General features: G+C 38.2%; 1 protein-coding gene across 1 annotated transcript in view; it reads right to left on the bottom strand.

Moving 5' to 3' along the window:
- si:ch211-168k14.2 (phospholipase D1) overlaps nucleotides 1-14,487 on the bottom strand; it is a 38,130-nt gene extending 23,643 nt beyond the window's left edge. The window contains exons 1-8 of the mRNA XM_061233955.1: nucleotides 14,450-14,487; nucleotides 5,924-6,109; nucleotides 5,485-5,618; nucleotides 4,112-4,257; nucleotides 3,583-3,694; nucleotides 1,202-1,267; nucleotides 941-999; nucleotides 621-713 (exon numbers count right to left, since the gene is read on the bottom strand). Coding sequence (XP_061089939.1) covers nucleotides 621-713; nucleotides 941-999; nucleotides 1,202-1,267; nucleotides 3,583-3,694; nucleotides 4,112-4,257; nucleotides 5,485-5,618; nucleotides 5,924-6,083 — 770 coding nt within the window. The 5' untranslated portion in view covers nucleotides 6,084-6,109; nucleotides 14,450-14,487. The remainder of the gene's footprint in view (nucleotides 1-620; nucleotides 714-940; nucleotides 1,000-1,201; nucleotides 1,268-3,582; nucleotides 3,695-4,111; nucleotides 4,258-5,484; nucleotides 5,619-5,923; nucleotides 6,110-14,449) is intronic.
- Between the last annotated feature and the right edge of the window lie 217 nt (nucleotides 14,488-14,704).

Genomic DNA, 14,704 nt, shown 5'->3' on the forward strand with positions numbered 1-14,704 from the left:
CAGCAACTATTTCCTTTCAGCCGGAATTACACCACCATATAAAACAGATAACACAAGATATGCCATATCAATACTCAACCTAGCAAGGGAAACTCTTTAAGCAGAGTAAATTAGCCCAGGTACGTGGACTGATAGAATCTGGAATTTAATAGTAGTTAAGTAGACTTGTGTTCATGGGGCTGTAACCCAGAGGTTTCAAGATGAAACTTGAGTTTTGGCTATTACTTCCCATATTCAACCCCAATAAATAGTCTGGTATACAAACACAGAACGGGTAAGGAAGGCCCTATCAGATCATAAAGTCATCAGCCAAAAAAACAGTTTTAAACTGTTTTCAAAATTCTGTTTTGTATATGAACCATGGAGTATAGAGTTGATGGCTGCTGTAGTAAGTGAGATTCGACATATCAAATTCAGTTTAAAGACAAGATGAATCCAACATGGACTGTGTACAAACATAACATAAAAAACATAATATAAACATCACTTTTTCCAGTCTGGTGTCATCATTTGCGCTAAATGGGTATGTATGCAAACTGGCCTGGATGGAGGCATGTTAAACATATCAGATGCCTCATATCACATATATGAGGCATATGGAGCACATAGTGCGGTCCTACCTCTTTGACCAGCGGTAACAGACACTGTTGGAACCACACCAGTAGCAGACTGGGAATGTGTTCCCTCCAGACTTCTTCAGGATAAGCCCTTCACTTTTAAATAGCCAGAAATGAAACACACAATGCACACAGTGCAAGTTACACCAGAGAAAAGTGACAGCTAAAGTAAAGACAAAAAAATTATAAATGATAAAAGTTGCATGCATTTTTTTATTTAATTGTTCCACTGAACAGAAAGACCAAGATAGATTGTGATACACTGGCTGTTTGGTTGAAATTAAACCTGCCACATTTTATTAATATAAAGAAGATATTCTTACATTCCTTTTGGTCCAAGGTCCTGAATAAATGATATTTGGCTCACCTCCAGGAACTCAAGCTGAAAAGCAAAAGCAAAAGCTAAGCTCTAACAGAATCTCATTACAAATTCCATGATTTGACCATAAGTTTAACATTAGTCATTTGCAGCCTTGCAATTTTAAAATGTTTTCCCCTACACAAAGACAATGTGTACAAAGCTCATTTATTATATACATTCAGAATAATGTCATTCCTGAAGAGAAGAAAACATTGATTGTTACCGTTGCGGGATGACTCCTGTACATGGTTCTCTTCAGCACATTCTTTAGATAATCCTCAAGCTGCTTCTGAATTATAGAATAGAAAACCCACTTGTGTCATGGGAAGGGTAACTATAGCTACGGAGAGGATGAGCTTATGTTTTAATTGAAAATAATATGCTTATCTTGCAGAATATACAAGGATGGAGTTATCTTTATTAATCCAAACTAGGAAATCTGCAACTATTGATTAGGGAAATTATGATATATGTACTTACACCACAGTAATAGGAAAGGAAATGACATCAGATAATGTTTATCTCCCATTATGTAGATACATAAAGTGTCTGTTCTTTGTAACCCGTCCTTACAGTGACATGGGTTCAATCAGTATGCAGTATCTATTCAACTTTGGCTTACAAATAAAAGCAAAGCATGGTTTCTCAAAAAACTGGGTTTATATCTGGGTTTCTCAACATTCTTCCACCCATAAATTATTCCCCCGGCTATGACCATCATTAAGGCTGGGTGTTTGTCGCGGAAGTAATTTTTTTTTTGCCAGTCCTGTGACTATCGCTGTTTCCACAATTTTTCTGCACTTTTAGATGGTAACTCAAGCTTAATGTAGCCGACAGTGTTATTTATATAGACACACATTTTCCAAGGCTGGGAAAACAAAGTGTGATAATGGGTACAGGTTTGGAATGGGCTGGAATCAACATTTCTGTCATTGTCAGTTGTTGCAACCGGCCCCTGTCATCAGAGCACTCCCTCAAAGACCAAACATAGCAATGTGCAATGTTGCACTATGTAGTATACTAAATCAAACTTAAATGAAATTAAAAGGTCATACAGTAACAATGTTTTTTTTATAATATGTATCTATTTTTCTGCAATGTTCTGTGAAATTAAGGGCTCTTTCTTTGCCTACATGTAATATACATTGATAGGCTTGTACCTAAAAATAAGCTGTTAAATGTACAAGCCTATCAATGTATATTGCATATAGGCATTTTTTCAGCTGGTTACTGCCTGTTGATTTTTTGCATGTTACTTGAATGATTTCCCACTTCTGCGCAAAAGATATATTCATTTATTTAATAAATAAACTTGACTCCAGTCAATATCTTCAGTGACAAATACCCAGCCATCATTCCCTTTTAGCTTACAAGATAACTGCCCGTCAAGCAATCACAGTGCCAGCTTCTGGCCTGCCAGTTTCACAAATTGGTACTACAATAGGCTAAGAGTCGCAGGATCATTCAAAAGCTATTTTAACAGATCCTTATCCTGACTGCCTCACCGCAACTGTCCACTAAGGGACTGATGTAGTGGGGATTCAAAATTGACATCTATGCCGATGAGAACCCACTGTATGTTTGCTGGCTGGGTAGTTATCCACAGATGACAATACACAGAAAATGGCATTACCAGTAACACTGTACTGAACCCTTCAACATAATGCTGGCATAACACTGTCATACACATGACATAACAGCTGTTACAACATCGCATAGCAGCTGATGACAGTTCATGTCACATTGTCATAACCTTTTTAGGTAAATGTTATGACAGATGTTATGTCATATGTTGACACAACAGCGTATGTCACTTGCCAAATTTAGGTACTAGAGCAAGCTGAAACTCAAATGTTATGAAGTGCTATGACCGCTGTCATGACATGTAATTCATAACACTGTCATAAGCATAAGGAAATGCCATAGATAAGTTGACAGTTTATGATAAACAGTGTAACAATGTCATGATCCATGAAACTGTAGAAGCCATAACATGTTATAACACATGTTGACATGGCAGCTTATGTTGCTTACCATATTTAGGTACCTATGCCCAACTGTTATAACAACTGATCATGACAGGGGTTACATAACTGTATGAAATATTCACATCCTGTAGTAGCCTTAATTCACCATATTTATCCATAATTACTATTTATCTGATAATTACAATTGTCATGACAGGGCCCTTGTGGTACTATCCTTTACACAAAAAGTCTAACCTCTAAACAATCTTGCACCAGCAAGCTTTTTGAACCTTACCGAGGTCCGTAGATGGCATTAATGCCAACTACCTTGCGGAAAGCTAGCTATAGATATATAAGCTGTATTAAGTATACTCAAGCACATCATGTATACCTGCACATACAAAAAATAATGTATTTCTTTTACAGTGTTTCTTTTTCTTTTTAAGTGTATTCGCAAGTAAAAACTGCTAAATAAGGCAGAGAGATACAAAAATTGGCAAGTGACATACGTTGTCATGTTAAGCTGTTATATCATGTGTATGACAGTGTTACATCAGCCCTATGCGGAAAGGTTCAAGTAAAGTGTTACCATATATCTCAGCAGAAATATGAATGTAGTAATGAAAATACACTGTACTTTTCTGCTGGTCAGTTGGTCTTCTTTAACCAAGGCATCTGGTCTCCGTGGTAATGTGGGGATATGTCCTCCTTGCTTATGACTTTTGAATGACCTCCTCTGAACTGTGTGACTTTTAAAAGAATTGCAGAGCTATTGCTAGCAACCCCTGTACAAATATTAACTCGTAGGTGACACAGAGTCCATAAAATAGTTATTGTTTGGACAAAATTTGTGTCATTAAATATGTGCAAGTATGATCAGTTACCACAGATACGCACATGTAATATTAGCAGGGAAAACCTTTATATGCATTAATTGATTCATTCTTTATGATTTACATACAATCTTTAGCAGGGATGTCAAACCCAGTTAATTTGATAATTGGAAAGGTGCATGGACCCTTTTGGCAATCAATTTAATAAGCAGGCACATAGATTACTGCTAACATATCTCATCAGCAGATTCACACAATATCAGCTGTCAGTCGTGAAAGTGATTAAGGACACAGTGTTAGGAAGACTACTAGAGGAGAGTTAACTATACTTACGTGCGTGTTGGAAGAGGGATCTTCAGAAGGGCTTTGAACTTCAGTAGCTCCTGGTGAAGAGCCTGGAAGTGTTTAAATCGGCGTTTGATTTTCCATATGAAGTCCCCATGTCTCAGTTCAATCGTATACAGGTTGGGATTGAAAACCTTTAAAGATAAGAGATGGAAGAGTGGAAGAGATGGCTTAATCTTAATCAAAGCAATCCTATCAACAAATTGTGTCAAGTCAACATTGAATAATACCATATATACCTTTACAGAGCACATGGACAAAAGATAATACCATAATTTAAAAAAGATGTGGCAATAATAAGCAGATACAAATAATGATGAGAGTTTTGAGTTGGACACGTCATGCATTTTTCAACATGGACATGACATGCTTTTTCTATAAATTTATTTCAGATTTTCAGATTTTTATTTCTGTTTTGGTCAGATATATACATAAATGACATTGAAACAGAGATAAGATAAACATAGGCGATGCAATGGACACTATGCACTTGTTTTACCTAAATGTTTTTACTTGTCCATCCATCCATCCATTATCTTAAGCCGCTTATCCTGAACAGGGTTGCAGAGTTGCATAGGCTGGAGCCTATCCCTGCATACATTGGGCGAAAGGCAGGAATACACCCTGGACAGGTCGCCAGTCCATCGCAGGGCACACACACCATTCACTCACACACTCATACCCATGGGCAATTTAGACTCTCCAATCAGCCTAACCTGCATGTCTTTGGACTGTGGGAGGAAACCGGAGTACCCGGAGGAAACCCATGTGAACATGGGGAAAACATGCAAACTCCACAGAGAGAGGCCCCGGCCGACCGGGATTTGAACCCAGGACCTCCTTGCTGTGATGTGGCAGTGCTACCCACTGCACCATCCATGCCGCCCTTGTTTTTATTTGTTTTAGCCTAAATTATTTGTATGGTGTCTATGTTCTTCTGTGTCTTGCTGTGTGTAATGCAACATCTGTGTTATTTGTTATATTTTAAGCCATTTTGGCCAGGACTCCCTTGTAAAAGACATGTAAATCTCAATGGGACTACTTCCTGGTAAAATAAAGGTAAAATAAAAAATAAAGAAAAAATAAAAAGAGATGTACCCCCACCCATGGTGAAATATGGTGATAGGTCAGTGATTGACTGTTTTAATTCCACAGATCCAGGGGCACTGGTTAAAATGGTATAATGGATTCAACAAGCAATTGTGGCTGACAATCTGGTTGCCTCAACCACAAGGCTGAGACGTGGCTGTAGGTGGACCTTTTAAGCAAGACAATGACCCAAAGCATACCTCAACCCAACAAAAACCGATGGACTAAAATGTACACACTGTATATTTGTGACAGGGAAATTTCAGCCTCACCCGTGTTGTGGATGCAAACCGTTCCACCTCGGTCACCCGAACAATGATGGGGACTTGGTCAAGAAAAACTCTGCAGTCCAGTGACTTGAACGAAAGAAAACTGTAAATGGCGTGGAATGGGATCTTTCTCAATTCTGAAATGAATGACAGAGCAGAGACAGCATTTGAATTAAAGCCCAGGTTATTGGACTGATAAAACATTTGATAGTTAACTAAAAGGATAAATTAAGCTGACAGTCAAGGCCAAGCGGCCATCAGAGTGCATCTATTCTAGAGTCACAGTAAGGTCATATATTGATTCTTTTGAAACCGCGCAATGTCTGTTTGCCATCAAGCAGCAATTAAGCCATTTAGCAGCAAACAAGGGCTCTGAGTACAAGGGTAGATTCCCATATGTAATCTGATTAATTTGCAGGGAGTTGAACACACAGACGCCGACCTTCTGGCTTCCCGTCGTACTGGTCGGTTGACCAGCTTAGCTCCAGGTCATCGGTGTCATCCTGCAGATCGTACTGTTCCAGGCTGCCAGAGAACTGGCTCATCACCGACTCCAGACGCTCCAGTGTAGGGGCTCTCTGTCTGCTTCCCAGGCCTATCATTCTGTCACATCCCGGCCCAGCTGCCACTATTCGACATAGCAGAGTGAAGGCAGAGTGAAGGTGGTCTCACAAATTCAGCTGTAAAAACCGTTCAAGCTACAGATGCAATCAATTAAAATGAATGTGGGCATTGCTGTAAAAAAAAAAAGAAAGTAATTCCAGCAATGGTTGACAACACAACACCAAGAGGTATAAGGAGGCACAGTTGTCCATGGCAGCCATTTCAAGTTCAGTCTGTTTGATAGGTTAGTGAACAACAGCACTTAAAATCAGGACAAGAAATTAGAGGTACGCTACATTATGGGTGTTTTTTTCCTATTTAAAACTTGCGCTCATTCAATCAACACACATACCAAAAAAACATATTTTATTGAATCAGATGTGCTAGTTTGCGATTGGTTTTAAAGGTACAATTGGTAATTTCTGACTCCTAACAGTCAAGGGAAATTCTTCCCTCAAACAAGCAAGCAAAAAGATAATTAGCTATTAGTTAGCTTGCCGAATTTACAAATATCCACAATGCTCACTGTTATGTTCATATTGCCTCTGTAAATTTATCTGTAAATTTGTTGAGCTAACTATTGCTAACTTGCTTGTTGCTACCGATAGCAAAAAAAATTATCACTAGATATGTAGTCTTCGCTTGCATAATAAGCAATAGTACACAGAGTCTCAGTGATCGACATTTGATCACGTTGCATTGGAGTAATTGACTAAGAAGTGAAAAATGTTCCAATTACGCCGGTTCTCCCCTAGTTGTGAAGCGTATGAAGCTCATAATTCACAACAGTTTCTTGCCAGCTGCAAGGAACGCAGCAACAGTCGGCAAACACTTCAACAAATTGTAGCCTAATCCGTACACTGTTTTTTTTTTAATACCCTTTAATAGACATACAAGCTTTTACCCCATGTGGATTGTTTGATTACAATTCTAAAACTGTGGTCAAGCCAGATCAAGAAAGAAAATATATTTTTCAGAAACATTATAGGCTACTGTACATCAGAAATGAACCAAAGAAATACAATAGAACTTAGACGTATGTTAGCTGTAGGCTAGCTCCTATGCACACCTAAAACTCAATATAGGCTAGCGATTACAAAATCGAGAATACGGATTTCCACATTGAGATATTTTTAGATACTCCTCTCAAAATAGCATATTTTCAACCCCTGTGATGAAAATATGATGTCCCCCTCATGCTTCCAAGTCAAACTCTGCTTGAAACAAATACCTGTAAGTAGGCTAAAATGTATTGATAGAGGCTTGCGGATTTAATTGCCCATGTTGTCTATCCCATTGTCAGGCAGTAGGCTATGCTTAAAATGTAAAAAAATGTGTAGGCATACAGTTGGCTAGATAATGCCCACTGCAGGCTACTTTTAATGTTGACGGTTTACCATCCAAAACTGTGGGAATTTGTGCACCACAGTGAACCCATGGTACTCTATATTCAGTGAGCCAAGACTGCAAATAGCAGGTCGGCCAATGTGGTCAGCTCAGCCAACCACAGATTGGAATTGGAACCACAGGAATTCCGCAGTTAAGCACTCATAGTAGGCTTTGAAACAGCTATGTTTTGTATTTTATATCCCACTTTGCTTTCCGTAGTTCTGTTTTCTGTTCATCATTTGTTTCACCTGTTCTCTATTTAGGGTCTCCGCCTTCTTCTCCTTATATGTATTTCCTTCCTGTCATTATGTCATGTTTCTTACCTGCTTCTTGTTGTCTGTTCATCAGTTTACTCTTTTCCTTGGCTAGTTTGTCAAGTCTGTTACCTGCTCTGTACCCGTTCCCTAATATTGTTCTAGCCTCCTGACCTGGTTTCCCATCTGTTTTTCTGTTCTGATGCGTGTGGTGTCACGTTTCAGGTCTGTCTCGCCATGTTTTATGTTTATTCATTTTGTCTTAGTCTTGTATTGTCTTATCATGTATTATGTTAGTCTAGGTTCGTCATGTTGTTTAGTTTATTTCTTGTTACGATTTATTTTCTCGTCATGTCTAGTTATGTTTCGTTACGATTATATTACCTTGTTATGTTGAATGGTTATCGTCTTAGTTTCGTTTTGTGTTATGTTTTGATTTATGTTTATTGTTACATAGACTGGTTACTGTTTAAACATACACTTTTACATGTCTTTCCGCAAACCTTGCATTCCGCCTTTTCTCTCTCTCTCTTTCTGTCATTCACTCCCTAAGACTTTATCTAACCATTGTTTCTGAGTCGTGCATTTTGGGTCCAACCCCCACGCACCCGTCTCATGTGGACTTCTTGGTTTTCATATCTGGCTGATTTTTTGGACTCTGTCTTTTGGGTGCTGGATCTCTGTAACTTTGCCCTGTATCTTGTATTGACTACCCAGTTTTGGACTTTGCCTGTGTTTTGTATTATGCTTTGGATCTGCCTGTTCATATTAAAGCCAGCCATTATTGTTCCTCATCCGTGTCTGCGCATGGTTCATCTGTACCCGTTCCCTGACACATTTTCACGTCACTCACTTTTTAAAATTTGGACGACAATTTCACACATGAAAACAATACATGCAACTTGAAATAGCAGTGGTTATAATTTATTAATGATTGGTTTTTCAACACAAGTGGATTTTGTAGACATGTTTTTTTTGGGACTAAATGCAACCGACTACAAATGTGCTCTTGTTCCTTAGATCATTGACAAAAAATTATACAGTATGAACAGTGTTAACATGTCTTGCACTAATAATAGTAAAATAATAACAACTGTGCATGCCAGGCAGTGAAAGATCTGGTAAAAAGGCAATTGGAACTGAATCATTGCTTTGCTTGCAAGCCCTAGTAAAAAAAACTAAAACCCAGGATTCTGTAAGATCTTTAAAGATCTAATTAGGAACAAGATCCTGGGCAAGATCCTGGCTGCAGATAGGATTCTCTCTGAAATATCCTGATAAGACTCCAAGGATCCAAGTGAAATCTTATGAAGAAACAGGATCCTGTCTAAGAGCTTACGGTAATTAATAGGATCGTGGAGGATAGCTAATAGGATTGCTGTCCTATTGAAGATCTAGGTTTGGATCTCATAGGCCCTGGTTCAAATCTTAATTAGGTTCTGTCAAGATCCTAAATTTTAATCTTGCCACAACCCTTGAATATCTTGATAGTGTCATGGGTCTCTGCCGGCTTTGGTCAGTTCTGGGTGTTGCCTCTCAGGGCCACCAGAGGGCACTTCACTGGTTCATGCTCTTTTCCCCCTGCTGCAGGCAGACCTAATTACCCTTTATTGGTTACAGGTGTGGCTGCCCTATTTAAGGTTGGTTTGCTCTGTGCTCAGGGCTTTGTTGTCACATTCTGATGTGGTTACAAGCCGGTAAAGAGGTAGTCTGAAGACTGGTAAGATAGAAGATAGAAGATAGAAGATAGAAGATAGAAGATAGAAGATAGAAGATAGAAGATAGAAGATAGAAGATAGAAGACTAAGCAGGAACTTCTGTAATGTTTAGGGCTAGAGTGAGGCATTGGTATCTCTGCCCTGCCTTATTTTCCTTGCACTGAGCTAGTTAGTTAGTTAGCTAGCTAGTTTGAATCCCACCTACCTTACCTAAATCGAGTGACTGTTCAATCTTACATTCTATACGTCAATACAAACATGTAGCATGTGGTTACCACTGCTACCTGTGCTGTTTGGCCACAAACCTTCACAGAATCTAGTATCCTTGGTTAAGTTCCAGCAGAACCTTTAAAGATCCTAACTAAGATCATTAAGGATGCTTTCAAAATATTCAAGGACCATGGCAAGATTTAAATTTAGATTTTAACTAAACTGAATAGGAGCGTGGAATGCATGTGTGATTGGTATGTGAATATGGGCACTTACTGAGGGGAAGGGGTAAAAGAGGGTAGAATGGGCAAAGGGAGAGAGCAGCTTTCTGTGTTTATTTGTCTGATTTTGTGAGAAATTATCAGGTACACTTGTAGTGGGAACGGGGTAGCCTAGGAATGGGTTGTGGGGGGCAGGGGCTTGAGTGTGTATGTATGCTTTCCTTAAATTATGTGGTGGAGTGTGTATGAGCTGGTTAAATGAGTTGTTGCCTTGTGGGTGCTTGGCCTGCTCTGAATTACAGACTTAACTGCAGTAGGAGGAGAGGTACTGTAAGGGAGGGGTGGAAACCAGGGTTAGTGGCTGAGTGAACCAGTCTGTTTGAAATTCATTTCCAGAAAATAACTTGTTTTCATTTACACAGGCACAACACAGATAATTGAAATGAAGTTTTAGAAATTATATGTGAAAATTATTTGGTCTGCATGCATCACTTATATCTTGAATCTGAATCCCATGAAGAAGTAGTTGAACATGTATATGCAATTTGCTTTACAGAGGCGCACTGCCATCACACAAAAGACTCTTCTAGCTTGGGGGGAAAGCCAAAAAAGTACAACTCGCTAATTCATCAGACTCTCTGTTATGATATTATGCCCAAAAATGCACAGCTTGAAAATCCCAGTTGTGGAGTGAGGAAAGATGGCACTTTGTCCGACACCTTTTCAACTGAGAAATCAAACTGTGTTGCCTGAGAACTTCTTCTTTTTTTTGTCCGAGAACTGATACTGTTCTGTTTCACAAATAAGTCCATGAAGGCCTTTTGGTTTAGGTATGACACATAATTTGATTGCAGCATGTGACTGATGTTGCAAAAGCTGAGTCTCCAGCTAAGATTCAATGATTGACAAATAATATTGTCCAAAAATAGATTTTGTATAAAGGAAAACTTTGGTCAATCAGTATTCAATCCTAAGTCAATATGAATTTTCCTAATCCAAATAACATTTCTTTTTCACTGAGACATGATGATAACTTTATAAAAGATTGAAATTAATAAATGGTGCTTTGTTAGAAAATCGTAAAAACTTGTTGATATTGGACTTCAAGCTGTGATAAGATTCAACAGTATCTTGGCAACTTACTGTCGTCATCCTCTGCATATTAGCTGACAAAACATTGTGTTCATACAAAAGGTAAAATGAGAACATAGTGCATATTTGGGAAGAGAAAGGAGGAAACGGTAATAATCAACAGCATTTGTGTCGTTTGTAGAATTCTAACTCCCAGCCCATTCGCAAAAAGAAATATTGAGAGGAAGTATCAGCTTGTGAAAAATGGCAGATTTTATCTTGAAGTTCCTATTGGGCTTTTCAATGAAGGGATAGGTTGACCTTACTGAGTACTTACAAACAATATCAACTTCTATTTACCATGACATTGTTAAATGCAAATAAAAACCATTGATCTACTACAGTGTCAAAATTTAAAATGGAATATAGCCTTAGGTATCTGGGCATATGAATAAACTTTGTTTATTCCCCAGAAGCTGACCTCAAAAACTTATTATGGATTATATCACCATTCATTCCGCAAACCTCTCTATCATGCCTTGATATGTCATTGGAGTGTATTCAGATGGAACTGCCAGACTGTGACGTTCATAGGTTTTCAGAAACTGTAACCAGGTTATGCTAACCCAATTTACCCACAACAACAAGGCACTCAAATGTCATGTAGACATACGCTCACTGATAATATTACACCTGCTTCTGAAAGGAACGTTGCAGGATACTGAATGCAGTTCATATGTTCATTAAAACACTTGACATATGAGGACTCAATCTTAATCCCACTGAAAAAATAGAACATTTGTTTTCTACCTGTTTAAATAATAATAGGATACAGATCAAATAAGCAAATGAAAAAGCAAATAAGAAACACAGGTTTGCCGGCAATGTCACACCAAGGCTAATAGCTTGGTAGTTAATTTTAAATTCTGATGCCAAAAATAATGAAGTATGATTATTGTTCTTGGCCACAACTGATAGGACTATGAGCCATATAATACTTGCAAATGAGACTTATATGAGACATACATATTTTAACTAGAGAGCAAGCGCAACTTATTTTACGAATCCTGAATTTGCTGCCTGTTTTAGGGCTATCAGGATGCATTAAATCAGAGGTGTCCAATCCCAAAAAAAGCTGATGGGGGTGCAGTATTTTAGTTTTAGCCCAGCACTCCTGGGCCCTGTTTCATGAATGTCACTTAAACAATCCAGGGTAATTTGATGCATATTGTGTTCAGGCTCACAAACATGAATTAGTCATTATAATAATTTGATTAGTGAATCTAGCATGGAATCATCTTTGATAACTGCAAGCACCCACTCGGCTATAAAGGCGAGATTAATTGCACGCCCAAACAAGCTCCTTATATAGACACAAAGGCAGGTGGCTCTGTCCCACTCACCCCAAGCGGGCAAAACCAGGCTTTGTTTTTGAAGCTCATTTGCTGCTCTTGTTGAAATACTTTTCTCAGTAGCACCAGTGGGGTTGGCTCCATTATAGGGGTTTCAGCCACCCCTTTCAATGCAAGGCAATGGTAACAATATGATTAAAATACAACATCAATATTTTTTTTCCCACAAGAAAAAATAGTTCCTATTGCAGTTTTTTCTGTAAGGTGGACCATGCTGAAGGCGGACATATGCAAATTACCGTATAATTGTGATGTCATAAAGTTACAAAAGTCAAAACAGCAAATTTAAATAATATGGATTTAATATGGATTGTGTGGATTTTCTTTCGGGACTGTACGTTTCGATATTTTCACTGCATTTTTATAGCACCCACAACACTTTTTTAATCCATATAGCAAGGGACATTTTGTTTGTGCTAGGCAAAAACAAAAACCTGCACCCTAACCAACCCTTTTATGAGAAGATTTGACACCCCAGCATTAAATATACCGTACATCTCAGGAAAAAGAAGAGGATCACAATGTTCCCATGTCACGCCCCTCCTGCATCCCTCCACTAACTCCCAGCATGAAATTACATACTCTGGTGTTGGCATACAAAGCTGCTAAAAGAGCTGCACTCAGTGAGCACTTTTAGATATTTATTGGATTTATTTACTTATGAAGTCTTTTGCTTTTCCTCTGACCTCTCATAAATTTTTGCCTGCAGAACTGCTGCTCACTGGACATTTTTTGTTTGTCGTAGCATTCTCTGCAAACTCTCGAGATTGTTGTGTTTGAAAATCACAAACCACCCTGTCTGACACCAACAATCATTCCTCGGTCAAAGTCACTTAAGACACATTTCCTCCCCATTCTGACATTTGGTCCGAAAAAAAGCTGATGAAATTAACAAGCTGGTGTACAGGTCTACCTAATAAAGTGCCCACTGAGTTTAAATATAAAAGTAAAACACATTTTGAGTGAAGGTTTTTTACTTGTGACACCTCAAAAAGAACAGAACACAAAAAAGACACTTTCAGAAATTAGGCTTCATAGATGCAGTAGACACATGAGATAATTAAGTTAATGCATCGACCATTACAATTCACTGCAGATAAATATGAGCAAAATGAACAAGGCCCAGTTTTGTGTTAAATCAGTTTGACAATGACATATGCCAGGTACCAATACAGACACCACTGAGAGCAGGTAAATGACATACAATTACGTACATTTCATCCCTAACAGATGTGGAATCCTGAAAGGAGATGTAACTGTACTTCCTAGTTCATTATTACTTCTCTAAACAAGCTTTTTATTTTTTGTCTCTCCATTTGTTCTCAAAGACTCATGATTAAAACTACATGAGAAAATGTGGAATCCTGAACTACTATATCTTGCTCATTAAACCCAAATTCACAATTTACAAAATTCAGCTTCATTCATTCACAATTTACAAAAGATAAAAACATGACTCAAGCACCAAGCCCGGGGGGGGTTAATTTGTCAATATTCAAACTTGAAAGGTAAAGACATGGGCTGCTGAGAGCTAGACTTGGTGATAATCAAACATGCAGTAAGAATATTTTCATGAAGAGCAAGAGCTTTCTGCCAACGATGATCATTGACATTCAGTGAGCAGTCAGTTCTTCTAACAAGTGAGCAATCTGTTCATTCACATTCACCATTATCATTTCAATCCCATTCTATGGCACAAGTTAACCTTAGTATTTCACAGATAATTTGAAACTCACCAACATGAGTGTGTGTTAATCTTTACCTCTGGTAGGGAACACTGAAGTGAATTATGCACCACCATTACAGTTGCTGGAATACTGGACACCTAGCCTGTTACCTTGTTTGTCACTTTTCTTATGCATACAGCAAGGACTCATAGTGTGTGCTTTGTCATAAATGTTCAATAAAGCTATTGTATTACAGATTTATCTGCCTTACTAGTATATACAAAAATATGCAGAAATTATTTTGTGGTACATTGCACACGTCATACTACATATGTACATACAAATAAAAATATTTTTAAAAGTAAGATTAATAGATCAATTAAAGCATTATGACAAAGTATGGCTGAAAAACTATCTTCTTACCTTCTCTGTTGATGACGGCAGATGTAGAGCAGTCACTAAGCAGCACAATGTCACTGCCGGTCTCTCCTCAAAGGCAGGATTACAGCACAATCCTTCCCACTTTTATTCACTTCCTGTTTCTCATCTACTGGCTAACAGTTCAGTTTATTAGTTTCTATGGCAACAGGTTCACTGCTCAAGCCCTATCCTATATAAGCACATCTTCACACTGAAAAGACACATGTATTTGTATTCATAAGATATCACCACAGACAG

Source organism: Conger conger, chromosome 3 (assembly GCF_963514075.1).
Source record: "Conger conger chromosome 3, fConCon1.1, whole genome shotgun sequence".
NCBI classification, from domain to species: domain Eukaryota; kingdom Metazoa; phylum Chordata; class Actinopteri; order Anguilliformes; family Congridae; genus Conger; species Conger conger.